This window comes from Corvus hawaiiensis, chromosome 24, assembly GCF_020740725.1.
Source record: "Corvus hawaiiensis isolate bCorHaw1 chromosome 24, bCorHaw1.pri.cur, whole genome shotgun sequence".
Taxonomy (NCBI): domain Eukaryota; kingdom Metazoa; phylum Chordata; class Aves; order Passeriformes; family Corvidae; genus Corvus; species Corvus hawaiiensis.
The window spans coordinates 10,548,377-10,573,368 of NC_063236.1; the positions used below are offsets into that span (position 1 = coordinate 10,548,377).

The window sequence follows — 24,992 nt, forward strand, 5'->3', positions numbered from 1 at the left end:
CTGCTCCTAAGACACTAACGGGATTAGACAGCTAAAGCCCAGCCCTGCTCCGGCCACCCCCCTGCACAGGACAAGCTCCTGCCCTGCCTCCCGACGTGCTGCAGGCTCTGGGTGGGAACCAGACACACAGCACAGCATCAGCCCTGCGTGCTGCCACTTCGCCAGGGGATTGCAGGGACTTGAGACAGGGCTGGCTCTCTTCAGCAGGGGGAATTAGAGGAGTATTAATCACTGACTTTACCACAATGACCACATAAAGTCTTATTTAAACCACACAATAAATTCGGTGTGCACGAGGCCTGGTAACCCCTTTGACACCACTCCAGCGGTGACCAGTGACCAACTGGCCTGACACAGCAGAGTAAAAGGCTTCAGCAAAACTTCCTCATCTCTAAACCCCAGCACAGCCTCCAGCCCAGCCTGTTCCCCAGCCCCACCACAGCTGCACCCCAGCACCAACCTGCAGCACAGCCCGGGCAAAGCAACGCCGCAGACACAGCAAACAGCATCCCCGGAGCACACAGGGCCATTCCCACAGCCCCCGGGTGAATTGCAGAGACAAAGTTTAACTATAAACACTGGGATAGAGCAGAGAGAGACCAGATGGGATAAGGCACACAGACAGGACCAGGGAGGACACCTCGGGCGAGCTGCTGGGGAGAGGCAGAGAGCATTTCAGGCTGAGTTAAACCCAAGTCCTGAGGGACAAACTCCTGGGGAGCGCCACACGTTGCCCCAGGGCTGAGTTACGTTGCTGGGTTTGCATGAGGTTGATTTCTGTTGTTCTCAGACTTGTCTGAATCGGATTTATTCCAACCTGTAAACAGGACACTTTCCCGGTACATTAAATCCTCAGAAAAAGTGCAGCTGGCACAAAATCTGGCCAGTCTTTGTCTGTGCCCATCTCTTCAAAGATCTGGTTTCAGCCTGAAGCTGTCATCCCGCCCCTCATGCCATGGAGCTGAAGGCCACTCAGAGCAGCAGCCCTCCCCTCACAGCTCAACACTTCAAAGGCAGGAGCTGAATGTCTTCAGAGAGTCCTCACTTGCTATTTGCAGTGTGGACACTGGATATTCCAGGAGCTGCCAGGCTAAATTTAGGGGTGCAGATAACCATATCAGCCTCAGCCATGCAGCTCCAAGGGCACTGGGAACATGGACAGCGGCCAAGGCTCAGAGCAGCCACAGTTCCAACAATGAAATAGCAAGGCAGCAATTCCCAATTGGTCACACAGGGAAAAAAATGCAAATTTAGGGTTTGGAAATGACTTAAACATTACAGTATTTTCTCTGAACCAGCAGCCCGTAGAAATATGATGTCAAACCAAACCAAACCCATCCTACAATCCTCTCATCTCCCATGGGACTGGGAGTGCATTTTTCCAGTGGTGTAACCGTGACAGCGATGGGGTTCTGCAGGATGTGCAAGCAGAAAAGCAGAGCTGAGGACAGCCCTTTATATCATGATGGCCCTGTCTGTAAAGAAAGGAATTAGAGCTGTGTTCATGGGAAAGGGCACTGGGACAGCTGGGTAGGAAAAATAATATTTTAATGTCTATGAGATAAAGGAAAGCAAGAGGGGAAATAAAAAAAGAAAAAGGGAAATCCTGTGCATTAGACCAAGATTTAATAAAGGTTTGAAAAAAGCCAAATATGTCTCAAAAAAAGGAAAAGAAAACAACGGTATCCAAATTCCTGCGAAGTGTTTTTGAGTCTTTGAGCTGCCTGCACAAACCTGCCCGAGCCTCAGCCGTGCCCTGGAACGTGCTCCCTCCTCCAGGGGCTCTCCAAGCTCCCCTCTCCCAGTTTGTTGTCAGAACAAGTTTCCTTCCCGGACTCGGTTCCTCCCCGCGAGCTCCGGAGCGGAGAAAGCCCCGAGCAGAGAGGGCAGCAGCGCAGGAGCATCCCCTTGGAAAGCACACCTCCCACAGACGGGACCCAGGAGGGACCTGCAGCAGGGGAATCCATCCAGGATCACCCCAGTGAGGTGCTGCAGGAGCAGCAGGGCTCCCTCGCACCGGCCCAGGGCCGGGCACAGCTCTGGGCTCCGCCGCTGCCGAGGTTGGACCAGCTGGGATCACAAAACCCTTCCCTGTCAGCCCTTTCCTGCCGCCCCCCCGCCGCTCTCACTCCCCGCCCCCAGGAAAAAGTTAAAAACAAGTTCTTAAGTTGCACAGAGGAAAACAAGGCCAGAAAAAGCCGCGAGTGGGAGTGAGGAGCAGCAGCACCCTGGCAGGGATGGGAGCAAACCCTGCGGGCAGCGCAGCGGGGCCAGAGCCGGCAGCTCCTACCCCAGCCCTGGCCCCGCACCCCCCACGCCCCCTCCCGCACACCAAACAGCACTGAAACTGCTTTTACAGGAAAACTGGGGTCAGTTTTGCCCAAAATATTCCATCTCTCGGTCCTTTATTATCAGCTACTTGGCAAAACCCCAACCCAACCCCACAATTCTCGTTGCCACCAGCAAGGCAGGCACAGCGTTGGCTCTGGGACCCCCCGGTGCCTCCATCCCCACATCCCCTGGTGCCACCAGGGAGCAGAGAGCACAATCCCTTCCCGTCACACTTGCAGATGGTGCACAAAGGGTGGTGGTTATTGCTTTACTAATGCCAGTAATAAACTAAAATATCTTGAAAAGAGCCTCTCTCCCTGCCACAGCAGACATCTGACATCTGGCTAATTACTTCATTTTCTTCTCTTTTCCATAGCCAAGGAATGAAATGGTTGCCCCATGATCACAACCCAAGTTCAAAGCAAAGGGAGGCAGGAAAAGCAGAGTGACTGCACTGGTGTTATCTGGCTGAGTGCTTCTTATCAGAGGGAAAGTCGAGACTGGAGCAGAAAGGCAGAAAAACAAAAAATCATCCATAAAGCAGCAGCAAGGCCAGAGAGCAACACTGCCCTAGCAGGCACACCACTGAACTAAAGCACCTGCATTTTAAAGATGCAGTACAAGGGAAAAGAACATTAAACGATTCTGTCTGGTTCTGAGTCTGTTGGGCAGAGTGCTGTGCCCCCAGAAATCAGACCCCGGAGCAGCTGCTGCCCTGCAGATGAGGCTCCTGTCCCACAAACACAGCTTTTGTCCCACCAGAGGAGGCCAAGGCTCTGGCAGGGCAGTTCCAGGAGCTCCCACAGCGTATCCCCATCACTGGTACTGTGGGATGGAGATCCCAGCCCCACAAAGCCCTGTCCAAAGCTGGGACATGGTTTATCCCTATGGCACAAGATCCACAGCATTGAATTTGCTGCTGAGGCTCAGGGAGCTACAGGGTGTTCTGTGGGGTTTCCTCAAGATTATACTCATTTAAAAGTCAGAACAAAGCTCTTGCAAAACCCCCAGCAGAAACCACAGCAGCGAGGCCACTGATTTCTCTGCAGAAAACACATCCAGAGTTTCCCTGCAAACCTCCCTGTGCCCAGACTGCCCCTTGGGGCCAAGGTGGCTGCACCCCACAGATGGGTTCAGCTCGGCCCCTGCTCCCTCATCTGCTCACAGATGAATAAAAATGAGATGAAAAACTCAGCCCAGCCTCAGCAGAGCATTTCTGGGGCTGTTTGGGGTGCAATGTGCTGCTGAATCCCTGCTGCCAGCATCCCAGTGGCAGGAGCTGCTTTGGGGCACAGAGCAGCCACGCCCTGGGGAGCACGGGACTGGCTCTGGGTGTCCCCAGTGCCGGAGCCGGGTCACAGCCATGTCCAGGGCCTGCAGGAATAAAGGACAATGTTTAACCACCTGCACTGGGCTCCCTCTGATGTTCTCCAAGTGAAACTTGATGCTGCTCAGCAAAGACACACCTCTTCCAGGGTGTTGTGCAAAATTCTGCATTCTAACGTAGGACAGGAAATATGAAAAGAGCCAGGCAGAACCCAAACAGCCCTGCTGGCCAGGCCGAGCAGCGGGGAGCAAACCAGAGGCTTTTGCTTGGCTTATCCATCCACCCACCCGTGATTTTCCAGGGCTTTGGAAGCTGCAGCTCCTCCGCTAACAGGTTTTTAAAGGGTCACGTTGCTGCTTCCCTCAGGAGCAGCTCTGCAGAGGGTTTTTTGTTCCTTCCTTCTCTCTCATGCTTTATTTCCTGGCTCCACAGTGGGATGGGTCGGTTGCAAAAGATTCTCATTCCCTTTCTGGGATTGGTTTTGGCCTTCTGGTTCTATTCTGCGAGGGACACTTTCAAACCGGGTAAGTATCCAAAGTGAATCTGTCTTTAAGGAAAAAACTACGAAAAGCCACATTTGGGTGTTTTGCATAGAAACCGGACAGAGCTCGGACCAAGCCACATCCGAGCCTCTGTGTGGTGGCAGATACTGGGAAGTTGCATTAACAAAGATCTGAAACCAAACTGAGCAAGGACTATGCAGAAAAACCTCCTGAGGGAGCAGCAGGTGAGGCAGGGGGTGAGAGGGACAGGGCACCGAGCACTCCATTTTCCTGGGTGTAGGAAAGGAGTTAATAAACGTGGCGCGTGTTAAAGTTTGGAGCATGCACTCAGTGGATTGTTTTTATTACAGAATAGTTGGGGCGTTGATAAATTGTGCCCCGGCTTGTGGAAAAAGCTGCTGGAAGAGTCAAGGGCTGTCCCTGTGTCACTGCATTCCACAGGGAGCTGCAGCGGCTCCGCAGCTTTTTCCATGAGATGGGAGCCGGATGCTTTGCGCTCGCGGGCTCGTTTACCTCCCAATTAACTGCTGATTCTGAACGGCACTTGGGGTTTTTTTTTTTAGTTTTACGGTTTTTTCTAATAGCATTTGGATAACTTAAATGGCTATGCCTCGGTCCACAGAGATGCTGCGAGGGAAGCGGGTGATCGTGACGGGAGCCAGCACCGGGATCGGGGAGCAGATCGCCTACCACCTGGCACGGATGGGATCCCACATCCTCATCACGGCACGCACAGAGGCCAAGCTGCAGAACGTAAATGGCAACCGGGGCACTCTCACGTGGTCATGGCAGGGCTCACACAGACACACGGAGGTGACCTCCCATCCCAGCCACAGGAACATCCACGGCACAGACCCCAGCTAGGCATGGTGACAGTCACAGGTCCCAGCCGGGCATGGTGACAGCCCCCCTGTGCTCTGGGAGCTCCTGCACACACAGCAATCCCCTCCTGCAGACACAGCACGCTGCACTCCACGTTACAGTGTCTGAACTGATGCACACACATCCCACACACCCTCATTCCACTGCAGCGCTAGGCAGGCTCCTGCTCCCCTGCACACGTGCAACTGCAGCTCAGCCTGCACAGAGGAGCCAGACTGCCTCGGGTAACGCGCTCACCCAAGGAATCATTTTCCAGACTCCCTTTGAAGCTCACAAGGCTCCAAACACACTCCCAAAACTCCAAACCGCTGGTTTAAGGTGTGGACACATCACAGGGAGCTCAGACACCCACTCTAGAGAGCACGGCGGGCTCCCAGGGCAGGCAGAGGCGCTGCTGACCCGCGCTGTCGTGCAGGTGGTGCAGCGGTGCCTGGAGCTGGGAGCAGCCTCGGCGCGGTTCGTCAGCGGCACCATGGAGGACACAGCCTTCGCCCAGCACGTGGTGAGGGAGGCACAGACCTCGCTGGGTACGTCTGCAACCTGCTCCTCACAGTGCTGGCATCTCCCCCCCCGGCCCTGCTTTTTGCCACATGCAGAAAAAATCGGGAGAGATGGGGCGAGACGGGAAAAATTCTCCCCTAATCCTGCCCTTCGCAGCCCTGCTCCTCTGCCTGCATTGCTGCCTCTCAAACTGAACTGCGCTCTCAATTTCAGCTCTGTGGCCTCCTGACATCCTCTTGCAGTCTCCCAGCCCTGGATTTCATCAGCTCAGTGCCAGGGCCTGAAGGACCCGGCAGCCCTGGCCATTGAGGCCAGGGGACACGGCTGCAGAAATGCACCAGTTCAGCTCCGTATGGAGCACTCCCTCTCCCTCCCCGGCCCACAGACAATTCAGGGGTGATCTCCCTTGGGCCATGGTATTTGTGTTTTGAACTAAAAAAAAAATATCACAACAAAATATTTACTGGTATCCACCATCGAGGCTGCATCCCCGCTCCGGAGATAACAGGCCGCAGCTCTGACCCAAAAACCTGATTTCCTTGGATCACACTAATTCTGCTCCCAGAAAATGTTGTTTTGCTGGTTGCAGCCCTCTTCCCCCCAGCACTAATGCCCATTTTTCTGCTTGCAGGAGGCCTTGACATGCTGATCCTTAACCACGTCGGTGCATCCTACTTTGGCTTTTTTGACGGGGACGTTGAGCACGTACGAAAGCTCCTGGAAATCAACTTCCTCAGCTACGTGGCCATGACCACGTCAGCCCTGCCCATGCTGAAGGAGAGCGAGGGCAGCATTGTGGTGGTTTCATCCATGGCAGGTGAGTGGGGAGTGTCACCTGGCTGGTGACATGGGACTCTCTCAAAAGGCACCTGGGCTGATTGTCAGAGGGAGCACACAGAGACACCAGGCATCCTAAAGGAGCCATAACTGCCTAACACTCAGAAACCTCACCAAAACCAGCCCCAACACCCAAACCCAGATCGGTTTGGGATTCTCTTGATGGAATTTGTTTTCTGATCAATCCAATTACCCCATTTTGCTTTTTGACCAGCGCTGCAATAAAACCTCACAGCTGCTATGTTGGCCAGTGTTCTGGTGAGCAGCTCAGTGTCCAGGGACAAGAGTTTCAGCTTTGCTCCATCTCTCCCCACTGAGGGTTTTGTGGTTCCTGTGGACTGCCCGTGACCTGAGCAGAGATGTGAGCCATGGCTTTGGCATTGAGAGCTGGAAGCCAACAAGAATATTTGTAATGCTGCTGTTCAGGTGCCAGGATGACACTTGACTGACTGTAAACTCCCTTTGGGAAAAATACTTTCTCTGATGAAGGGCAAAAGAGAGGCTCAGGGAGAACAGCCTCCTGTGCTAACACAGAACTTCGCTCTGTGCCCAGGTAAAGTCGGGTTTCCCTTTACCGTCCCCTACTCTGCGACTAAGTTTGCCCTGGATGGATTTTTCAGCTCCCTGAGGCAGGAATTCGCCATTCAGAGCATTAATGTTTCCATCACGCTCTGCATCCTCGGCTTCATCGATACCGGTAAGAGCAGTGCTATTCCTACCCCTGCTCAGGGGCTGAGCATCCCCATCCCAGCTCCTCCTCCTGCCCCTCCCCACCCCTCTGCCGGGGCCTCAGCCGCAGTGCCTCTGGGGGATCGCACCTCTCTGGCACCAAAAAACAGCCTCGAAAGTCACTTATTTCCCCAAGCCGCATAAAACCGGGCGCTGCCTACAGGCTGGCACGGCCCAACACCCCCTCGGGGGCCCGCTCTCCCCTCATCCCCCGGTGCGCCCCCGGGGGTCCCCTCTCTCCCCTCGCCCCCCGGGGGTGCCCGGCGCTGATGCGGCCCCCAGAGCGCGCAGTGCGCGCTGCCGCGGAGGTGCTGCGGGAGCGGCCGGCGCCGCGGGACGAGTGCGCGCTGGAGATCCTCAAGGGCGCGGCGCTGCGCCGGAGGGAGCTCTACTACCGCTACAGCTCCACGCGGCTGCCGCTGCTGCTGCGGGACTGCGCCGCCGAGCTCCTCGATTACCTGGTGCGGAGCCGCTACCGCCTGCCCGCGGCCCCCGGCGCCCCCCGCCCCCCGCACTGAGCCGCGGCCACCGGGGGGAGGGGGGAGGTCGCCGGGCACCCCCTCTCCCTGTCCCGGCATCGCCACCTCCGGTTCGCGATGCGCGGGCGGCACCCGCAGGGACAAAGCGGGGCCCGCAGCGGCGGCTCCGTGCCCTGCTCGCCCCGCCCGGCCGCGGAAAACTAATTATTAAGCTGATTGTTAATAAAGTGTACTAACCGGACAGCTTTGCGTGTGCTGGGGGGGTTTATCGCCTTCCTCAGCTGTTCATGGGCACAGCTCCACTGGACACTTCCAGGGATCCAGAGAGAGCCACAGCTTCTCTGGGCACCCTGTACCAGGGCCTCCCCACCCCCACAGGGAAGGATTTCTTCCTAATTTCTCTCCTCCTTACCCCAGGATCACCGACACAAGCCAGCACACACAGAGTGGGCTCTGCCCTTTAAACTTTCAAAAAATTACTCTCAAACCCATTTGCCATCTGCCCAGCAGATGCTGAGCAGTACCACAACACTGAGAAAGCTGAAGATCTTTCTTTCTTATTCATCCACTTGGCTCTTTTACTGCCTTTTGCAATTCATGGATTCCTCAAAAGTGATCTTTTCAGGGGTAGGAGCCACCCAACAAACTGTCAGTATAACACCCATGGTGATATCCCAGAGGATAAACCAGAACCATCAGTAATGGTCGGAAAATGTAACCTTTGCCAGCCCTTTTCTCTCCAGATACTGATATGAACCTGTACAACAGAGATAGCGCTGATCAGTAAATGCTTGTGGCAGCCAGCAAGGAAGGGAAGGGTTGGTTGCTCCTGGTTTAGATGAGGAGTGGGGAGAGAGGGATGTCCACTCACACCATGGATGTCAGTTCTGAGGGGACACTGCTGTCCCAGCCCCGAGGGCAGCCACATCCCCACCACACTGTGGAGCTGGAAGCTGCTCACTGCCTTCCCTTCAGCACTCTCAGAAAGCACACCTGACATTCCTGGCAGGCCAAAGGTGCAAAAGGACAGCCTAAAGTCCAAAGCCACACTCTTCATTAGGTTAATGTTTGCTAAATCACCGGCAGGGCAAAGAAAAGTTCCAACTGATACCAGCAAACTTGCGTGAGATAAGAACGAGCTCAAAACTTCCCAGCCTCATTTGCAACCTCCAGCCACCTTCACCTCCCTGTGGGGCTCGCCTCATTCCTGCCTGCACCTCTGCAAAGGGATGGGATTGCTCCTGAAGGTTTTCATCCCTTTGTTGGGAGCAGCACTGGCCTTTTATTTTTATTCGGCATCTGAGAACTTCAATGAAGGTAAGTCCTGGGGAAAACCGGCTTTACAACGGCAGCAAGGCTGCTGCCAGAGGGGCAGCATGTGCCACGCACAGGCACCTGGAAGGGCCTGTCAGAGCAGGAGGGCTGGGAGGGCAGACAGCCCCTGGGCAAGGGGTCAGAGCCCAGGAAAAACTCATGGAATTACACTGGCTCTGCTGGGACACCGTGTCTGACCTCTGCAAATGACTTATTCGGGAAACAGGTGCTTTTCCCACTTTAAACATTTAATCCTTTTGTTGGTCAACTCTCTCTGCTCCCAGGCCAGGCCAGGTGCAGAGCTCGAGCCTCACACATGCTCCCCACCAAACTGGGATTAGGGATCAGACTCCAGCGGGGTCTGACGAGGGTGGCAGGGACACAGAGGAGCCACAGGGACAGGGCTGTGCCAGCTCTGAGCTCTGCACCCTCCTCTGCAGAGATGCTCCGGGGGAAGCGGGTGATCGTGACGGGAGCCAGCAGCGGCATCGGGGAGCAGATGGCTTATCACCTGGCACGGATGGAGGCCCACCTGCTGCTCACGGCACGGACAGAGGCCAAGCTGCAGAAAGTAAATGGCACGCTGGGCTGGATGTGGACATTCACCCCAGCCCAGGCACACGGGAACGCCTGGTACCCCACAGATCCACCCCAGGCCTTCCCCAGCACGAGCCCTGTCTGGCCAAAGACAGGAACAGCCTGGGATGGGGGGTTCCCTGCAGAGGAACCCATCCAGCCCCGTTCTGTCCCCCCAGGTGGTGAAGCGATGCCTGGAGCTCGGTGCTGCCTCCGCCCGCTATGTCAGCGGCTCCATGGACAGCCCCACCCTGCCCGAGGAGCTGCTGAGGGAGGCTGAGAACACCTGGGGTAGGTGCTGTGGAGCTGCCCCTCCTCACCCCACAGCACATCCCAGCCACCAAGAGGCCGCCTGGTCTGGATGATGGGTGCTAGTGGCAAACCTGCTCTGCCCCCAGGTGGCCTGGACATGCTCATCCTGAACCACATCGGCCAGAGTGGCTTCACCTACTTCAACGGGGACGTTGAGCACGTACGAAAGCTCATGGAAATCAACTTCGTGAGCTACGTGGCCTTGGCTACAGCTGCCCTGCCGATGCTGAAGGAGAGCGAGGGCAGCATCATCGTGGTTTCATCCATAGCAGGTGAGCTCACGGGGGCCAAGGTCCCCCTGCCCACAGCCCCTCCTCTGCCTGCCAGGGATCCCTGCTGAGACTGTTCTTCAAAAGGCAGGATAAGGGCGACGAGGCAGAGAGCTGGATCAGCACATGATTTAGATCAATCAGCACAATTCAAGTCCTCTGGGAGGTTTATACTGTGTCTGTGTAGCCTGGTGCCTGCCCAGTACCTGAACCCCAGCATTGTGCCTCTGCTCCAGGTAGAATTGGTGGCCCATTTACTGCTCCCTATTCTGCAACCAAGTTCGCCTTAGATGGATTTTTCAGCTCCTTGAGACAGGAACTCATCATAGACAAGGTCAATGTTTCCATCACACTCTGCATCCTGGGCTACATCGACACAGGTAAGCTCAGCCCCACTGGGAACCCAGGGGAGGTCCTGTGGCCGCTCAAGAGGTGGAAAGGAAAGGGAAGGGCATCCCATAATTGTTCTTTTCAGTGTTCTAAGCCTTGTTAAATAGGTCCGATCCCCGGAGTTTGTTGGTTTGAGGATGCCCCTGACACCCTGAGTGAGCTGGTGGTGCCTGTGGCAGTGCCCCCACCTGACACGTGCCTGTCCCCCCTCCCTTGCAGAGAGCGCCGTGCGCGCCGTCTCGCACGTTATCCCGGATGCGCCGGCCCCAAAGGAGGAGTGTGCCCTGGAGATCATCCGAGGAGGAGCCCTGCGCCAGCGGGAGGTGCGTTACCCGCCCCGGGCAGTGGGCAGCATGCTCCTCATCCGCAGCTTAGCCCCAGAATTCCTCGACTCCATCATCCGGAGCAGCTACCACGTGGAAAATGTCAGGAGAACATAACATAGACCCTGGAACTGTGCTGGGACACCCGGGACTGCAACACGGGACCAAGCGTGAGGGATTTGGGTGTTAACCCTGCTGCTTGGGTGCCCCTTTCCACACCACTGGGGCATCCCTGTGCTGGCACCCTGGCAGCCTGGGACAGGACACTCCAGGAGTCTGTAACAGCACAAAAATGTCCTTTTTAGTAATGGATTCTTGTAAAGGGCTTTTTCCAACCAGGAGGCCCTTCAGAGGCCCTGCAGCAGCATCCGCTGCCAGTGTCTTGCTCAGCGGCAGGATTCCTGCTCAACCTGCAGAAACTGTTCCCTCTGCAAAGCCACTGAGACAGCTGAGCCCTGGCCCAGAACCAGGGTTTGGGCCAAGCAGCACAAATCACCCAAAGCCATGAGAGAGTCTCTGAATCTGGACATTTTTTGTCACACATCCCTTCCATGCCGGTCTTTGTAAAAATAAATCCAATGTTACTTTGAGATCTCTGTTTTTCTGGGTGTTCCTTCTCCACGTGCACAAGCAGGGAGCCCTTATCAGGGCATGGAGCCTTTATCAGTGCCCAGCTGGCTAAAGTGACCTCCTCCCGATTTGCATTAAGGAAGCTTTCACTTCTCTAAAGACCTTAACGAATTTCTGCCATTCCTGACCTCTCCTCAGCTGCCAAAACACCTTCTTTTTCCTCTTTCCAATCTGCAAGAAGCCTTAAAATAATAGCATTACTGTACTTCCCTAAGTCTGGATTTCTCTGCCCCAAAGCTGCTCAGGGAAACTCCGTCACCGAGTGCCACAAGCAGTTCCATGAGCCAGCGCTCAACCTCTGTGTCAGACCAGCAAGGGGAGATGCCCCAGGAGACAACTGCTGGCTCTGCTTAGAGCCAGGCTGGGCACTCTGGGCTCCCCAGATAAGCCCAATCCCGCAGTGAGCCGGGCCCGTGTCCCGCAGCCGGGCTGCGAGCACAGACAGGAACCGGGGCTCGGCCGCAGCTGCAACGTTTCCTGTTTTACAGAGAGAAAAAGAGAGCGAGAGCACAGGATGAGGTGCTTGGCATGAAGAGGGCAGTTGGGGCGTGTTCCTGCCTGATAACACCCGGCTCCTGCACAGCACTCGAGGGTAGGACGGGACCCCTGGGACCAGGTAAGTGCTGGAGCACCCACAGAGCCAGGCTGATGGGGCTGGAGGGGAGCGGAGGCTGAAGGCAGCACCAGGCATCTTTTTCCTCTTTTTTCACCCCACTTTCAGCCTACACAACTTGCACCGGGTAACTGTAACATGAACCAGCAAGAAGCACAGTTTTTTTTCTGGTCTCCCTTGAAGCAAGAAGTGTAACAGCTTGGAAAGGAAAGATAAAGGATATGTTGAATTAGAGAGGGTAATTTGGGGTAACAGAAGGAGGAAATAGAGCATTAGCTTGTCAAGAAGGCCTCAACAGTTTGCTCAGCTCGAGGTGAGTAATGGACTGTGTTTCTTTAAGCTTTACCCTGCTTTTGAGCGCATTTTTGGTGAACTGAGGCTTTTACAGCCCTGGGACAGGCTGGGCAACCCAGAGGCAGCACAGGTGGAAGGGTGGCTGAGCTTTTCCTGATGGGAAGAGATGGATGAGTGGACACTGTGCAGGACATGCAACTGGACCTTTTCTAAAAGACAGCAAAATGAGTTGAAAAACACTCAGCATTTGGAGCAGTGTCCTGGCTGGGGCTTGTCAGTACCTTCCCCACCCAGGGCAACAGCTGACCACCCCAAAAATGCTGCTCTCCTTCAAAGGAGGCCCCTACAGTAAAAGATATCACCAGGAATGAGCTTTGAGCACCCCACAGCTACCACAAGGACAGTAAAAAGAAATTACAAGAGCAGATTTTAATACGAACTAAAAAGCATGGAAGTATTATACACGTAAATGCCACTTCCGAACCGCTGGATACCCCACAACCATTAAATGCTAGAAATGACTGGTTTTCACTCAGCCCCTGTGTTCTGCCCTGGTTTCACAGGGCAGAGGCCCCGAGGGGACGAGCCCACCATGCCCAGGCGGGCACGGCCGCAGCGGCGGCGCCCGGGCGAGAGCTACGAGGAGAGGAGCGAGCGGCGGCAGGAGGCGAGGGAGGGGCTGCGCAGGAGGGACAATGCCACCGCCTGCCGCCCCCCGGCCCGGCCCGCCCGGCGGCCAGAGCACAGCCCCCGGCAAAGGGAGTTCCTCAGGAGGAGGAACCTGGCGGGCGAGGCCGAGGGGACCCTGCCGGGACAGGAGCCCGAGGCACGAACCCCTCCGGACCCCTCCTCACGGGTGGAGCCCAGCCCGAGCATCCTGCTCCAGGTAACGCCTGCCCTGCAGCACAGCTCGGGGCTCAGCCTGCTCCAGCCACCGCTAAAGCATCAGGATCCACGTCAAAACACAGCCAAAATGGAGATTGCACAGACAAAAATGCGCATTTCCCTACAAACTGCAGAGTCAGGCGCGGGGATGCAGTCACCTCCTCCCTGCCTACTCCTGAACCACGTGGAGATTTTTCTGCCATTTCTCCAAGTAAAACCCCACATTTTTTGCTGCCAGGCTGCAGCTTTGCAGTTACACAAATTATTTTCACCCTTGGTAAGTGAGCTGCAGCCACCTGGCTTCCCTCCATCGCCTTCACTGCGAGCAGAGAAGGTGGAGGAGTCAGGAGACTCCCTGGTACTCATTACCCACCCTGTGCTGCACAGTGACCCAGAGGGCTCCCTGCCTTCAAGAACACCTCTGGAAAGGTGCAAAACGCCCCAGGCAGAGCCAAACAGATCTCCTGGTAAATGCGTATCTGTGTAAAATTCTCTGGTACACTGAGTTCATCCTTGTGAGATGTTCAACCTGTGAGAGCAGAGACAACTGAGCACGAGGTGATTTACAGACACACCCTGGAGCTCCCTGTGCAGCACCAGAGTGTGCAGAGCAATCCCCCACCGCCTGCTGCCACTTGGTTCAGCAGCTTTAGTCCCAGGAATCTGGAACAAGCACTGGCATGCACGGGGCCTTCCCCTGTTTAGCTGTGCAGAGGCCCCAGCCCGGGGGAAGCCGGTGCAGAACCGGCACCTCTGCTCCGAGATGGCAGCAGAGACCCACCCCAGGGCCCAGCTCCCGGCCACCTTGTCCCGTTCTGGGGTTGTCATTCCCCCATCCCAACAGTCAGCAGGCTTTTCCCCCACTTTCCCACAAAACTCTGGAGCAGCAGCAGCCAAAGCAGCAGATTCCTGTGGATTTGCCACAGCTCCTCGGCATCTCCTTGCTGCTCCTCACCCAGTCCCTCCCTGCAGGTACAGCCCCTCCCCTCAGCCTGTTTTGGGGAGACACTGACTGCAGCTGCCCTCTCGTTCCAGCACCCGAGGAGCTGCCCCACACTGTCCCCTGCACAGTCCCTGCTGCACCTCAGCATCCCCCAGGGACGAGGGGACTCTGTCAACACCCAAGGTACGTCAGGGATGCTCAGACCTCCCAGCACAATATTCCCTTCCCACCTTCACGTCTCCATGGAGCTGTTTGGGATGAGCTGGCAGCTCCCCAGCCAGCATCCCCACTCCTGTGCTGCTTTACCATCCCAGTCTGAGGTTTCCCTGCAGACTGCAGGAACCAGGAATATTTTTCCTGGGGAAGGATAAACCAGCCCACAGCTTGACCACCAGTGCTGCCGAGCAGCTGCTCTGCCCCAGGGCTGCCCTGTTGCTGTCCCAAGATCATCCAGGGCTCTGGGGAGTGACTTCAGTGCAGGGGAACTTCCATTCTGCTTCTCTGTCCATCAGAGCAGGGCATTTCTTTGCCTCCTGTGCCCATTGAGCTGTCGCTGGACACTATTTAAACTGGGAGCAATGGGAGCCATCTGGGAGCAGAGATGGACACCCTCATGGAAAACATCCTCAGATGGGGATCATTCACATCCTCTCACTTTGCTTCCACAGGAACCCAGACCCTCCCAGACGCCAGCACAGCAGTGAAAGACTCGAGCCAGCAGACAGAGTAAGCAGCTCCTGCCCTCCCTCCCTCCCTCCCCCTCAAAAGGCACAAGGTTTGCTGCACAGAGAGCTCAGCCTGGGTGGGGGTCCAGGGCCAGGGATGGCTGCAGACCCTCCCTGACACCTCAGTAACACACTTTGTTTTTCATTTCAGTTGGGGAATTGCAGTTTTGAATAAGGTAAGCAAAGCACAAGTAATGACCACCAAGAACTTCTGAAAGTTAAACTGTGGTGGAAATATTTCCACTTGCCTGGAAAAAGCAACCCAATAGACCCCAGCAGGCTCTCCTTCTCCACCCAAATATAGGCTGTTAATACTGTGTTAAACTCTTATTTCAAAATATTTAGATTTTTTTAGCAAGTTCATGAAATGTTTATAAACTGAAACAATCTTATTTTTAAACATTTGCCCTTTCCCTTTCAGGAAATGGTGCAGCTCTCCAACTACCTGAAGGTAGGTACCAAACAGTGCTCAGCACCCACCAGGACAGCTGGTTTTCATTAAGAATAATACTTTTAAAATTAGTATTATTATTGCTAAATGAAGGGGTGTTACATGCCCAATTTTAACGTGGCAAAAAAGCCAACAGACCTCAAAGACCTGGAGCCCCCCAAGCAGGGCAAGCCCAGCCCTGGGCTAGGGGGGCTCTGGGCTGTCCCCACCAGCTCTGGGTCCCACTGACCACAGCCCCTTGCCCACAGGAGGCCCTGCACCGCGAGCTGCTGCTCAAGCAGAAGATGGTGATTTTGCAGGAGCTTCTCTCCACGCTGCTCCAGGCATCAGAGAAATCCTGGCAGGTACCAGAGAGCTGCAGAACCCCTCATCCCCTCCCAGTGCCTCCCTGCCTCATTGCCACCTCTCTGCTTAGGGAGGGTGGGACAAACTCAGGAGTTAAGGGGGCACTTGGCCTGAATTTTTCCCTTTTGTGCCCCAAGAGATTCTTGCAAAATGTACTTTGCTTTCAGATCAACAGCAAGTCTAAAAATCTGTATTCTCCTGTAAGGTTTGGGGTGTTTTTATAGCTTGCCTTTCCCACTGTTTCTTAAAGCAAACAGCAGTGAGTGGGGATAAAATAACAGGGTTATCCTCCCTGTTCCTGTCAGGGATGTATTCTGGGCCCCAAACACAGGCCAGAGCCCCAACACCAAGGCTGTTGGTGCTGCATTGTGGCCTGGCATCAAACTGTCTCCCCACAGCTCAAAAAAAATCCTCTGGGCACCCTGAGCCAGGGGCCTTTTTTTATGCTGTAAGGACACAAAATTAGGGTGATGCATTTAATGAAATATATGAAGATTTCCTAAAGGATTATTTAATCAAATATTAATTTGTGCCATTTAAAAAAAGTAGTTAGAAAGTTCTGTTGGGGCAGAAAAGCGAGCGATTGGGCGAGGGGGCACAAAAACTTGTGTTAGACATCCTGTGGTCAGAAACTTCCGCCTTCGCTCGCTCCTTCAATATAATGTGAGCAGGAAAAAACACCCAGCCACACTCGCAGGAAGTGGCCACGAAACCTCAGGTTACAAACAGGTGGGTGCTCTTTGCTGCTCGCTGCCCTTGCTGCAGGAGAGACTTTGCTGCTGCCTCTTGCACTCCGCTTTTCATCGGCCTAAAAATCCCCTTGGTGCTGGAGCTGATGGGGTGAACAGGCAGATGCTGCTGCTTGGAGGGAATTCCAGGAGGCAGGTGGGGCTGGGGGGCTTCTCCAGGGGGTGCTGGCCAAGGGAGGGAGGGATGGATGGAGCCTTCCCCGTGATGCTGTGCGATGGAAAGTGAGGGTTGGCTGCCCCTTTCCAGCCTCAGGTGAGACGCCAAATGTTTGTTGTAGCAGCTTTTTAACCCTTTCTAATACTTTGGGTTTCAAAGATGAGCTGTTGAATGCATGTGAGTGACGTGGCTGTAGCTCTCAGAATGGCCACAGAGTCATTTTTGAGGTGCCGTTCATGTGTGGTTGTGGCTTGATGGGGCAAGTGAACGCTCTGCGGGAAGATGGGGGTGTCAGACTGAAAGGACAAAGCATTTGGGCCCTTCCCCCTCTCACAATTTCACTCTGAGGTTAGAGAGACCTTCCTACCCCGGGTCTGTGCCTTAAATCCCCCACCAGTTGTAAAAGCTGCACAGTTGATTCAGAAATGCTGCCAGGTGAAGGATGATGCTAAGTGAGTCTCCGTTATGATTAAGGTCCTTTTCAACCCAAACCCTTCCATGATTTCTGCTCCAAAGCACAGGAAGGGCCTGATTGCCTTGTCCATGGCACAGCCACATCTGTGCACAGCAGCTGGGGCCCATGCAGATAACAGGAGGAAACCAGGAAGAATATTGCACATCTAAAATTGCCTTCCAAAATCCCACCTACTTACTAAGAGCCTTTAGTTCTTTGCACCAACAACTGAAGTGGGAAGATTTAGTCTTTGGGACTGTAAACGTGCTTCTGTGCAAATTTAAACAGTGCTGAGACACCAGGGAATCTGGTTCTGCTTGGGTCTGTCAGCTATTCCTGTAACATCAAGGAGTTTCTTTTCAGAGTCGTGACTTCAAACAGCAGTGGGCAGAGAGGATATTGGTGTTCTCAGTATTGGTGGTGGAAAAACAGCCTACGTGAACTCTTTGCTAGAAACATTATCTCAATTTGCACGCAGTCTGCTTTCACAAAGCCTGAGCAGCCTGACTAACACCGAGAGGAGATGATCATAATGGGCAAAATGAATCATCACCGGTGCCCTCGATCCCCCTGCCCAACTACAGATGTTGCAATGCAGACCCAGCCTATTTTCCAAGGAGAACAGTGAGACAAGATCGTTCCAGCAGCTGGAGCTTGAGGCAGGGAGGGAGCACAAGCAGAGAACAGGGGTATCCATGGGGACAGGCAGCAGCTGCACTTCTGCTAAACTCAGCCAGAACAACCCAAAATCCCCTCGCTCTTAACTTGGCATGTCACTGCCAGCACCTGCACTCAGTAACCAGAGAAACTGCCTCAGGACAAGTTTTCAATCCATAAAAGTTTTACTTCCCCCATATCCCATTTCTTCTGAAGCTGGGAAGGTTTACTTGAGCTCTCAGCACTGAAGAGACTTTGAATTGATTACAGACAAAGAGAGAAAAAGAATCAAAACACAACCTAACAAAACATTGGGGGCACATTGTGCAGTTCATAATTTCACATCTCACTTCAATTTCTTTTTCCCCAGGGTCAGCTGAATGAAGACAAACTGAGGTGTAAACTACGGGTGCTGGAAAATCAGTTGCAGGCCTGCACCCAGGTAATGTCTGATTCACTGACAAACAGGTGAGGAAAGGCAGGAAGACCAAAATCAAATCTTGTAATTGGGTCGAGTCTCAGTTTCTACACCAATCAGATTAGATACCTATCCAAAAAGGACTTTAACTCCTTGCTGAAGCAATGCCCAATTGCTGAAGCAATGCCCAACTTCACAGCACATTAGCAGTAGCATTTACACATTCCGGGTTTGCTAATATTCAGGTTTAGCAGGGTCAGGAGTCTGACAGATAAGCGTTTCAAGCTCTTTATTTCTTTCTTTAAAGAGTTACTCAAAGGAGTGTGTGAAGAAGATCCTGATAGAGATGGAGGACCAGAAGCAGACCTATGAGCAGAAGGCAAAAGAGGCTCTTCAGAAGATGCTGGAGGACAAACTCCAAGCAGAGCAGCAGCTGCAAAACTCTCAGGTGAGCAACACATTTTACACCTGGCTTGGCTTTAATTTAGTCCAGCTGTGACAAAGAAAACCCACACGTCAGGGAAAGGCAATGACAGGCTTACCATTAACAGCAAAGATTAAAAAAATACAACGTTTTAGCTACTCAGCAAAGCCCAAAGCAGCTTTAATGCAACCTGTGCTCATTGCACTGCACATCAAGCTACAGACAGCTCACAGCTGGGGAAGTGTACTCGGGTTTGTCAGCTTGAATTGCAATCCCTTCCCCTCCACCACCCCTCTGTGCCTTTCCCTGCTCTGAACACACACACCAGGGCACGATGTCTCCAGAGTTGCTCGTTTATATGAAAATACCTTTTCCCCAAGAGGCAGCAAATTGCTTTGACCCACAGGATAACTGGTATTTGCAGAAAAACAAGCGAGTTTTAGCCCAAGTACCACCAGGCTTCTCAAGCCTGCTGGCAGCACAGGGACGTGTTCCAGAGGGAACACTGCCCGTGTTGGCTCTGTCCATCAGATGGCATCAGCCCCACGCAGGTTTTTGTATCCTGGTGCTGGGGGAGCCAGCGCTGCCCAGCACAGCCCAGCTGTGTCACCCAGGGCAGCCTGGCCCGGTCCCACTGGGCCCTGGGTCACACCCACCCCGGGTCCCTGCTCTCCTCCCCAGAGAAGCCTGGCAGAGACACGAGAGGACCTTGCCCTCTGGAAGGAGCACGACACCGCCCTCAAAGCCGAACTGACCAAGGTGACCACAGCACACACCGAGCTCAAAAACAGCTTCCAGTCTTTACAGAGTGAGTTCCAGGTATGTCGGTTCCCTGCAGGAGCAGCTTCCTCTGGAATTCGGGATTTTGCTGATGCCAGGGTGCCCAGAGCAGCTGTGGCTGCCCCATCCCTGGAAGTGGCCAAGGCCAGGTTGGACGGGGCTTGGAGCAACCTGGGACAATGGAAGGTGGTCTGGGGGGCAGGACGAGACGAGCTTTAATGTCCTGCCAAGCCCGGGCAGTGTGTGACTGTCTCTCCCCTCGGGCAGCGGGCGGACGCGCAGAACGAGCGGCTGAGCCGGGAGCTGCAGGTGCTGCGGGAGGAGCACACGGAGCTGCTGCAGAGAGCCAGCGCCCTGCGCAGCGACAACGACCGCCAGGCCGGCCACATCCGCCACATCCAAGGTACCCGGGACACGCACCGGGCCGTGCCCTCCGAAAAAACGGAGGGACAAGGAAAATACTCCTAAACCCACGGTGCTTAGAGCCGCACGCACACACGGCTCGCTTCCAACGCTGCGCACCTCAGCTTGCCACAAAAGCTTCTGGTTTCCAGAGTCCTCCAAAAGTTGTTTCCGACTAGATTAAAGAGTTCAGAGAAGTCAAGTGACTTTGCTAGAGGAAAGGATGGAATGGGAGACCTGAAAAGAAATAAAAATCTGAGATGTGTCCTCAGCTTCCATCAGGACTTTGCACCCTTGCCAGAGCATCAAACACAGCGCTGCAGCCCCCGGCGCTGGGTATTACACAGGAGCTGATGGTGTCCTAAAGCACCAGTTCAGACAGGCAAGGAAACTCACACACGTTATTTTAAATTCACACATGACTATTTTAAAGCATAATTAAGGAAGAGAAAGTGGGTTGCAGTTCTAATCTCATAACAGGTCTTGCATGAACACCTTTAAAATAAACCATAAATGACTTGAACGCAAGGCACACAAGACAAAGCTGCCAAAAAAGGGCAATGAACAGCTAAAAATCACATCCCTTCAGAGAAGAAAGTTCAGTGCAGCCTACAATGTCTGCTCGACTCTGCACACGGGGAGAACAGAAAAGTACCACCCTTGCAAAAAGATACACAGAGATTTACACCAACCTTGATTTCCTTCTGTCTTTATTTCAGATAAATTGCAAAAAGAGCAGGAGCAGAAGGTAACACTGGAAGCAACAATCAGCCATTTGCAGAGTAAGTAACACAGAGATCCACAAGGTAAGAGACCTTCTTTAGTGCTGTGGACAATAATGTGGCTTTTTGTGTTCCCAGACTTGATCCACAACCAGAACAACCAACAGGAGAGCCAGGAGGTGATGGTGCAAAGGAAAGGTCAGCAAACTTTGTAATCCCCACATAGCACTCCCTGGACACAGGAACACTAGCCCTGACTCTAGGAAAAGTCTACATTGGTTTAGAATGAACAGTTATTCTAGAGCTACACCGAATGAGTTGTTTTGCTAGATAACATTAAAACAGAAATGTATTTATGATGGCAAGGACTTTAAAAAATAAATGGATTTCACTGCAAATTCTACTTCAGTGGCTACGCCATATTTTTTCCAAACAAAATACATTCCAGCTTATAATTACAATTACAGCTGTACCTGACAAAAGAAATTAATGAAAAAAGCATTTTGACTCTCCCTCCCCATTATTTCTGGCAAATGCTTAGAAATATTGCTCTAAAGATGATGAACTTGTAGCTTACAGCAGAGACAGGCCTGTGATAACAAAGTCAGCTCCTGTGTCTTCTGCTTTGTGCACAGCACACAAATATTATCCTTAAACTGTGCTGAGTAAACAAGAGCTAAAGCCAACCCAGAGCCTGGAGTTGTTTCTCATCAGAAGCCTGACTCTTTTCTAGACCAGGTTTTCACCACACAGACCCCACCTCTCACTCCTGCCAAGGAAAAACAAAACTCTCTGTTAGAGCACCCTGAGGAGGAGGGAACAGAAAGTCTGAAGGATGAGATGCAGAAAAGGACATCCCAGCTCACAGCAAAGGAGGACGAGGTGAGGAAGTCCCTCAGTTGTTGCTGGTGCAAGAGCTCCAGCAGAAACACCACACACCAAAGCTCCTGCAAGTAACCCAGGCTTGGGCTCTCCTGTAAGGATTATCTCCCCTAAGTTTTTGTCCTGGTACCACTCTTGCCTAAACCCCCGATGAAGCACCTACACACAAGGACAGGGTTCCAGGAGCCTTGGCTGCAGGAGCAGAGCTCTCCCCACACAAACCCACTCCTGCTGTCACAGACAGGAGAGCCTCAACAGCCTCCCAGGGAAAAGCCAAAGCCACACGTTAAGAACCAACCCCCTGAACATAAAGGAAGGAGAGGAGGAAAAGAAAAGGCGTGCAATAATAGCAACAATGAAAAGAACAGGAAGGGTCTGTTAACAGAAGCAATGCCCTTACAACTGGGCTGCAAAAAACCCAACCAACCAAAGCTATACAGCCTTTTACACACACTTTGCCATCAAACCAGGCTTCTGCCAACCAACAGCACCTCAATTCTTATTGCAGTGTTCAGCCAGCAAGGATTTATAAAAAAGGACTTATAAAAATGATTTATAACTTACTGTAACAGAGCTGAGAGCCATGCAGGAGGAGAGCTTGTCACACTAACCCACAGGACTGAGGGTACCACCATCAGGTAGCACCCAGCAGCTCCCAGGAGGGGTCTATAAAGCACAGTCACAGCAAGAGGGAACAGCTGGGGAGGACAAGAAACCCCAGCTGCCCCCACTTTGGCTCCTGAAGCTTCTGGGCACAGGCAGGGTGCTGCTGCCAATGCTCTGCTCATCAGAATGTCAGGGAGAACTCACTCCATCTGACTGTTCAGGAGAAGGGGCCATCCCTGAGTTTTGGGGTTGCACAGCACAACCAAGGTGCCTATCCCAGGTGTCCCATGTCTCAGAGGGCTTAAAGAACTGTCAGGAATTGCTGTGGGGATCAGTGAAATGGAGAAGGAATTTCAGATTGAGGGGCAAGCCCTGGTAGGAGTCTGCATTCCACATCTTCCTGACCTGCACGCTCCTGCGATCATAAAAAATCACTATCCCCCCCCGTGATGTGAACGTTGGCAGCAAAGCCAGGCAGGCGGTGGGATGGTGGCAGCCCGGGCATGGCCCCCAGCCCCACGCTGCCAGTAACGCTGAGCTGTGCTCTGTCCCGCAGGTTCATGAGGACACTTGGGCAGCAGAGCTGGGCCGTGCCCGTGCCCGTGGGCAGGTGAAGCGCTGCGGCTGCTGCGGCAGCCCGGCCGCTCTGGGTGTGTACAGACCCGAGGGGGCCCCTCCTGCTAAGAGCCCCTTGCTGTGCTTGCAGTGCTCGAAGCTGCGCTCGGAGCTGGAGGCGCTGAGCGAGGAGTACCAGTCCTGCCTGACCCGGCTGCGCCAGTGCCGGGACGAGCTCAACCGCTCCCACGGCAGCCAGGCACAGGTGGGAGCTCCTGTCCCGACCCCCAGCGCTGCGCAGCGGCCTGGGAAAGATCCCCCCCTCCTTTGTGCAGTGCAGAGAGATGAATGACATCCTTGCTAGGGCTGAGATGAGAAGTGTCATCCCCCAGCACATTCCTAGTAACACATGCTTCTCCTGGCAGAGACAGCGTGGTCACTGGATCCCTCTCCTGGTGGCAGTGGTAGCAGTGGCCGTCGCCACCTTCCTCGCGAGTTACAGGCTGTGAAGGAGCTCCTGGATGACTGACTTCACTGCAGGAACTGACCTCTGCTTCACCAAAAGCAACTCGACCTCACCGCACCTTCTGCTGTTTCGTACGTGCACATTTGGTTCTTATCCTGAGCTGGTCTCACTCCAGACAACTCCCAATAAACACGGGAACATCACCCCTTCCCTCAGCTGCTGCGGTTACTCTGTTCCTGCTGAAGGTTGCACTGCCCAGCCCCCGAGGCACTGGGGGATGAAGCCCCTCTGGCCACCACTGCCGTGGCTCTCACAGGGCAAGGAGGATGGGGCATCCCATGCCCTTGGGATCCAGCCTGCCTGGGTTTTATGCCCCCAAATTCTCTTCCTGCTTTTATTGCCTCCCTAAATGGGAGGTCCTCGATCCTGGACCATCTCTACTCTTACCTGACAAATAAACCCAGCTCACAGGGGCTCTTTAGCACAGTCCCCTCATGAGTCCTGAGCAATTTTCCCACCTCACACCCACCAGGCCCTGTTCTATCCCACTCCTCCAGCACCTCTTGTGGCTGAGCATCCCCACAGCCACACCCGCTTCCCTTTCACTTCCAGCACATGAATTCATCAGAGACAGGGGTTTAAAGTCCCTCTTCCAGCTGCACTGTGCAGGTTTTAGGGCAGCACTTGCCCCTCATTCATGTGCAGGCTCAGATACAACACAGTGCACGACACCACCTCGCACGGAAGTAAATATACATGAAATATACACGCAATATACACATAATATACAGGCAGTAAATACACATGGAGCCTACAATAAACTTCACTAATTCAAAACACTGTGGTATTCAAATCTTTTATTAATCTTCATCTGCCTATTGCAAATAAATGCACAGTGACTTTGCAGGGTGCGATGTGCAGGCAGGGCTGAGGCAGCAGAGCAGCTGGGAGCACACATGTCCACACACTCATCTTTAAGGTACATGTATTGGGTTTTGCCACTGGCCTGCAGTGACTGTCACAATTCAGCCTTCAGTGCTCAAGGACCAAGAGAGATGCAGGGGACAACACACACAGGGAACTGGATCTTCTGCCTTGGTCCCTGATGCAGCGAGGAAGGCTAAAAAGTTGTGAGTATGCTCGTGTTTCACAAGGCAACCGCTGGAAGAGACACGACCTCGCTCGAAATGCAGAGATCTACAAAATCATCCTGAGCACTGAAAGCCTCCTTGAGCTCCTCGCACCAGGCATCCAGCACCTCCCTGAGCTCTGCGCAGAGGCTCTCCGGGACGCTGAAGGAGTAGATCTGGACCCTGAGCCCATCTTTTATCCGGGGGCAGGAGGCCTGGGCCGTGAACACCCTCAGCGGGGTCAGGGCCAGGCAGTTCTCGGCGCCCTCGGCGCTGGCGAAGGTGTACACGGCGGGGTAGCCCAGCAGCACCCCGGCCACGGTGCACAGGTTCCAGTCGCCGGGAACAACCTCGCTGGCGGTCACCGGCTCGGCGCTGGCGGCCTCAGCGTCCCGCAGGTGGCCCAGGAGGTCGGCGAGGTGGCCGCGGATGGTGCGGGCCTCGGGCGGGGCGCACAGCGCCGGGCCCCGCCGCCCCGCCGACACATCCACGAGCGGCGCGGGCCGGGCGCGGAGCACGGCGCGGACCCTGCTGCGGGCCAGCCCCGGCCGCAGCACCAGCGCCGAGCCGCCCATGCCCAGCACGTGGAGGCGGCCCCGGGCCAGCCCGGCCTCCCGCAGCCTGCCCAGGTACCGCCGCAGCTCGGCCGGGCCCGCGGCCCCGCAGTCCCACAGCAGCGCCGGCTTCAGCCCGGCCGCCACCGCCAGCACCTCCCCGGCCGCATGCAGCGCTCGGGCCGCGGGCAGCCGCCGCCTCCGCCCGGCCCCGGGCCCGGCTCCCAGCGCCTCCCGGGCCGCCGCCACCAGCAGCGGCACCGGCAGCGACGCGGGCCCCGGGGCCATGAGCGGAACCAGCGCGGCCGCGCGGTTCCGGGGCGGGCCCGAGCTCGGCCCGGCCCCGGGCGGAGCCACCGCCCCGCCACGGCCCACGG

The 24,992-nt window shown here is 54.5% G+C and overlaps 5 protein-coding genes across 14 annotated transcripts in view; 3 read left to right on the forward strand and 2 right to left on the reverse strand.

The window, feature by feature from the left end:
- The window catches only part of LAMB3 (laminin subunit beta 3), a 41,500-nt gene extending 33,567 nt beyond the window's left edge, over nucleotides 1-7,933 (reverse strand). For 2 of the 3 annotated variants that reach the window (XM_048327991.1, XM_048327987.1), the window contains exon 1: nucleotides 1,735-2,061. The gene's annotated coding sequence lies outside the window, so the exon portion shown is untranslated. Of the gene's footprint in view, nucleotides 1-1,734; nucleotides 2,062-7,826 lie in introns of those variants that run through there. The other variant, XM_048327990.1, reaches the window with a different exon arrangement.
- LOC125337823 (11-beta-hydroxysteroid dehydrogenase 1-like) lies at nucleotides 3,829-8,812 on the forward strand. 2 transcript variants are annotated; one of them, XM_048327995.1, is made up of 7 exons: nucleotides 3,829-3,991; nucleotides 4,091-4,182; nucleotides 4,784-4,914; nucleotides 5,459-5,570; nucleotides 6,176-6,361; nucleotides 6,935-7,078; nucleotides 8,676-8,812. In XM_048327995.1, exons 1-7 carry the CDS (start codon nucleotides 3,849-3,851, stop codon nucleotides 8,714-8,716), a joined length of 849 nt encoding a protein of 282 aa, XP_048183952.1. In that variant the 5' UTR covers nucleotides 3,829-3,848; the 3' UTR covers nucleotides 8,717-8,812. The 2 variants fall into 2 exon arrangements, with proteins under 2 accessions (XP_048183952.1, XP_048183951.1); XM_048327994.1 differs by lacking the exon at nucleotides 8,676-8,812 and adding an exon at nucleotides 7,393-7,830.
- LOC125337824 (11-beta-hydroxysteroid dehydrogenase 1-like) lies at nucleotides 8,724-11,363 on the forward strand. The gene is made up of 6 exons (XM_048327996.1): nucleotides 8,724-8,906; nucleotides 9,344-9,474; nucleotides 9,659-9,770; nucleotides 9,878-10,063; nucleotides 10,297-10,440; nucleotides 10,670-11,363. Exons 1-6 carry the CDS (start codon nucleotides 8,819-8,821, stop codon nucleotides 10,888-10,890), a joined length of 882 nt encoding a protein of 293 aa, XP_048183953.1. The 5' UTR covers nucleotides 8,724-8,818; the 3' UTR covers nucleotides 10,891-11,363.
- Nucleotides 11,364-11,538: 175 nt separating this feature from the next.
- Nucleotides 11,539-23,146, forward strand: TRAF3IP3 (TRAF3 interacting protein 3). Of its 7 annotated transcripts, XM_048328242.1 has the most exons (17): nucleotides 11,540-12,019; nucleotides 12,874-13,196; nucleotides 14,168-14,321; nucleotides 14,807-14,864; nucleotides 15,015-15,039; nucleotides 15,285-15,314; nucleotides 15,563-15,658; nucleotides 18,047-18,118; nucleotides 18,402-18,542; nucleotides 19,200-19,337; nucleotides 19,566-19,701; nucleotides 20,420-20,482; nucleotides 20,561-20,620; nucleotides 21,156-21,304; nucleotides 22,467-22,520; nucleotides 22,617-22,730; nucleotides 22,891-23,146. In XM_048328242.1, the coding sequence occupies exons 1-17, from the start codon at nucleotides 11,932-11,934 to the stop codon at nucleotides 22,972-22,974; spliced, it is 1,785 nt and encodes a 594-aa protein (XP_048184199.1). In that variant the 5' UTR covers nucleotides 11,540-11,931; the 3' UTR covers nucleotides 22,975-23,146. The 7 variants fall into 7 exon arrangements, with proteins under 7 accessions (XP_048184195.1, XP_048184202.1, XP_048184199.1 ...); XM_048328238.1 differs by having other exon boundaries at nucleotides 11,539-12,019; nucleotides 22,467-22,730; XM_048328241.1 differs by having other exon boundaries at nucleotides 14,231-14,321; nucleotides 22,467-22,730.
- A 625-nt stretch (nucleotides 23,147-23,771) lies between these two features.
- Nucleotides 23,772-24,911, reverse strand: C24H1orf74 (chromosome 24 C1orf74 homolog). The gene has a single exon (XM_048328246.1). It carries the CDS (start codon nucleotides 24,901-24,903, stop codon nucleotides 24,079-24,081), a length of 825 nt encoding a protein of 274 aa, XP_048184203.1. The 5' UTR covers nucleotides 24,904-24,911; the 3' UTR covers nucleotides 23,772-24,078.
- Between the last annotated feature and the right edge of the window lie 81 nt (nucleotides 24,912-24,992).

Excerpts from the sequence above, each read along its gene's own strand:
- LOC125337824 (XM_048327996.1), top strand. The coding sequence starts at position 8,819 with ATGGGATTGCTCCTGAAGGTTTTCATCCCTTTGTTGGGAGCAGCACTG. Across the intron at positions 9,475-9,658 it reads CAGAGGCCAAGCTGCAGAAA|GTGGTGAAGCGATGCCTGGA; the intron begins GTAAATGGCACG and ends CTGTCCCCCCAG. Across the intron at positions 10,064-10,296 it reads CGTGGTTTCATCCATAGCAG|GTAGAATTGGTGGCCCATTT; the intron begins GTGAGCTCACGG and ends CCTCTGCTCCAG.
- C24H1orf74 (XM_048328246.1), bottom strand. The coding sequence starts at position 24,903 with ATGGCCCCGGGGCCCGCGTCGCTGCCGGTGCCGCTGCTGGTGGCGGCG.
- LOC125337823 (XM_048327994.1), top strand. The coding sequence starts at position 3,849 with ATGAAAAGAGCCAGGCAGAACCCAAACAGCCCTGCTGGCCAGGCCGAG. Across the intron at positions 5,571-6,175 it reads GGAGGCACAGACCTCGCTGG|GAGGCCTTGACATGCTGATC; the intron begins GTACGTCTGCAA and ends TTCTGCTTGCAG. Across the intron at positions 6,362-6,934 it reads GGTGGTTTCATCCATGGCAG|GTAAAGTCGGGTTTCCCTTT; the intron begins GTGAGTGGGGAG and ends CTCTGTGCCCAG.
- TRAF3IP3 (XM_048328238.1), top strand. The coding sequence starts at position 11,932 with ATGAAGAGGGCAGTTGGGGCGTGTTCCTGCCTGATAACACCCGGCTCC. Across the intron at positions 15,315-15,562 it reads AGCTCTCCAACTACCTGAAG|GAGGCCCTGCACCGCGAGCT; the intron begins GTAGGTACCAAA and ends CCTTGCCCACAG. Across the intron at positions 15,659-18,046 it reads CATCAGAGAAATCCTGGCAG|GGTCAGCTGAATGAAGACAA; the intron begins GTACCAGAGAGC and ends CTTTTTCCCCAG.